The 2,500-nt window shown below is 43.4% G+C and overlaps 1 protein-coding gene across 1 annotated transcript in view; it reads left to right on the top strand.

Moving 5' to 3' along the window:
- The window catches only part of LOC311041329 (caskin-1-like), a gene marked incomplete at its 5' end in the record, with an annotated part of 52,991 nt that extends 52,025 nt beyond the window's left edge, over window positions 1–966 (top strand). Inside the window, one exon of the mRNA XM_084086232.1 lies at window positions 866–966. Within this exon, the coding sequence (XP_083942358.1) occupies window positions 866–959 (94 nt within the window). The 3' untranslated portion in view covers window positions 960–966. The remainder of the gene's footprint in view (window positions 1–865) is intronic.
- Window positions 967–2,500: the final 1,534 nt, after the last annotated feature.

Below are 2,500 nucleotides of genomic sequence, written 5' to 3'. Positions count from 1 at the left end.
ACTGTCATGAAGATGTCATACCACTGTATGTAATTCATGTTCTTAAGTTTGTGGAAAAACTACGTAGAAAATACAGTTACAACATGTCGATTGAATGATTCCCTTCCCATTCTCCTTTTCACCTCCTTACACTCTTTCATTCTGTTCTCCTCTCTCTCCATCCTTACCTGCTTCTCTCTCTTCCACCACCCCCTCGTGTTCTTTGGGTTTTCATCCCTCTCTCTCACTCTTCTAACTTCTCGGACAATAGGCTCTATGCACGGCAGCCATTTTGGAGAAAAATTGGGCCTCTTCTTACTTCCTTCACAGGTGTTACCAATGATACTAATGAAGGCTCTGTTCCATTCTGGTCAAACAGATTCAGGGTGCTGATATTGTGCATGTTGGCTCACTAGAAACACTAGTGGGTCTCAAGTGTGGTCCAGGAACCCTCATGGTTCCTTGAGAGGGTGTAACTCTGAGAGTGTACAAATGGAACCAAATGGACCCTCCCGGGTCCATTTGGTTCCATTTGTACACTCTCAGAGTTATGGAGGTCCTTGAAATTAAAAAGTTTGAGAACCACTGTGCTACACTAAATGGAACAGAGCCTTCATTAGTGTCATTGGTAACACCTGTGAAGGAAGCAAGGGGAAGGGGCCCAATTTCTGTCCAATATGGCTGCTGTGCATAGAGCCTATTCTATTCCAATTTCAACTTCACTGCTTCTCTCCTCTTCTCGTCCCATTATCTCTCTCCTCCGTCCAATTCTCTCTCCTCTCCTTCCCTCCACCCCCCCCCCCCCCCCACTCGCTCCTCCCTCCCCTCTCTGTTCTAATGCCATGTTTATTTCTCCTCTCTGCTGCCCTCTGTGCCCTGCTGTCAGACTGTTGATCCAGGCAGGTATAGACATCAACAGACAGACCAAGGCGGCACAGCCCTGCACGAAGCTGCCCTCTGTGGCAAGACGGAGGCAGTGAGACTCCTGCTGGATGTAAGTGGAACTGCATGACATCATCTCCAAAAGTGTTTTTTTTTTTTTTTTTTAAACAGAAATATGATCCTAGACTGGGAACGCCGGGTATTCTAGATCATTGGTTCTCAAAGTGGGGTCCGGGGACCCCCAGGGGTACTTGAGGGGGTTCCAGGGGGTCCCCAGCTAAATGATGGATAGGAACCAAATGGACCCTTATGGGTCTGTAACTCTGAGAGTGTACAAATGGAACCAAATGGACCCTAACGGGTCCATTTGGTTCCATTTGTACACTCTCAGAGTTAAGTTAACCTTGATTTTACAACATGAATTGGGGTCCCAGAGATAGAAATGCCATTAAATGGGGGTCAGTAGCCCTAATGCATGTCAAACTGGGACAACTGGGACCTTAAAATGTATCTTTTCAAATGGGGGTCCGCGGGCTAATAAGTGTCCATTTGGGGGTCCTTGACATGAAAAAGTTTGAGAACCACTGTTCTAGATAAGCTCAAGGCGTGAGTGTCAGTGCCTCAGGTGGTGGACTAGTTTATTTATTGATTTTATTGATTTTGGAATTTCACTAGAGGATAAGCCCCTTTAGATGCAACGTCTCGTTTTCGAAGGGGTCCTCAGCCTGGGAATTGAAAAGTTCCCGGTTCGATCCCGGCTCCCCCTGACACTGTGTGGAAGTGTCCTTGAGCAACGAGCACTGCTCCTAATAGCTCGGATAGATAAATAGACAGACAGACCTATATTGGTCCCAAGTAAATTCAGTTGTCATAGCAGCACTGCAGTAGGGAAGATACAGAGATACAGGCACGGTTAGAGAACAAGCACAGAATAAGTAATAACACAAAATAGGGTAGAAATATAAAATAAAAGACAGTATAAAGATGACTTAACTGACCTGGATGGGTTCAATAAATCCTATGTATCTGCAAATATACATGGCTAATTGATCTGTCTAGAGTGTTTATGTGTCTGGGGAATGTCACTAAAAACGGAGTATCTGGTCTCCAAATGATGCAATGTTGAGTCCAAACTTCTCCTGATAGATCAATATGAACGTAAACATGTTGGAACTCAGGTCAGTGGTGTAAAGTAACTAAGTACATTTACTCAAGTACAAGCTCACAATGCGTCACATCGCGACACGTTGTGAGCTTGTAGATCTGCTATTTTCAAACATTTTAGTACTCTTACTTTTGTTACTTTAAGTACATTTTGATACCAATACTTTTGTACTTTTACTCAAGTAAATGTTGCATTCCGGACCTTTACTTGTAACAGAGTACTTCTACATTGCAGTATTGCTAATTGTACTTAAGTTAAAAAAGTATTACTTTTTCCACCACTGACTCAGGTTACTGTTGTTTTTGATATCTTATAATGATGCATCCAAGATCTTTTTGGGAGTTAGAGGTATAGGGTTATTATTTCAGAGAATCAGAGATATTAGGCCATCTATTCCTAGTTTTTGTCTTGCTGATATTGTGCTACACGTCATCGCCTCATGGCCAGCTTGCTTTTCCTCTTCAGTTACCAGAA

The sequence above is a fragment of the Gymnoscopelus microlampas genome, assembly GCF_963454915.1.
Source record: "Gymnoscopelus microlampas genome assembly, contig: SCAFFOLD_160, whole genome shotgun sequence".
Classification (NCBI taxonomy): domain Eukaryota; kingdom Metazoa; phylum Chordata; class Actinopteri; order Myctophiformes; family Myctophidae; genus Gymnoscopelus; species Gymnoscopelus microlampas.
Note: the sequence above shows the minus strand (reverse complement) of the source record. Positions and strands in the feature narration are given on the sequence as shown.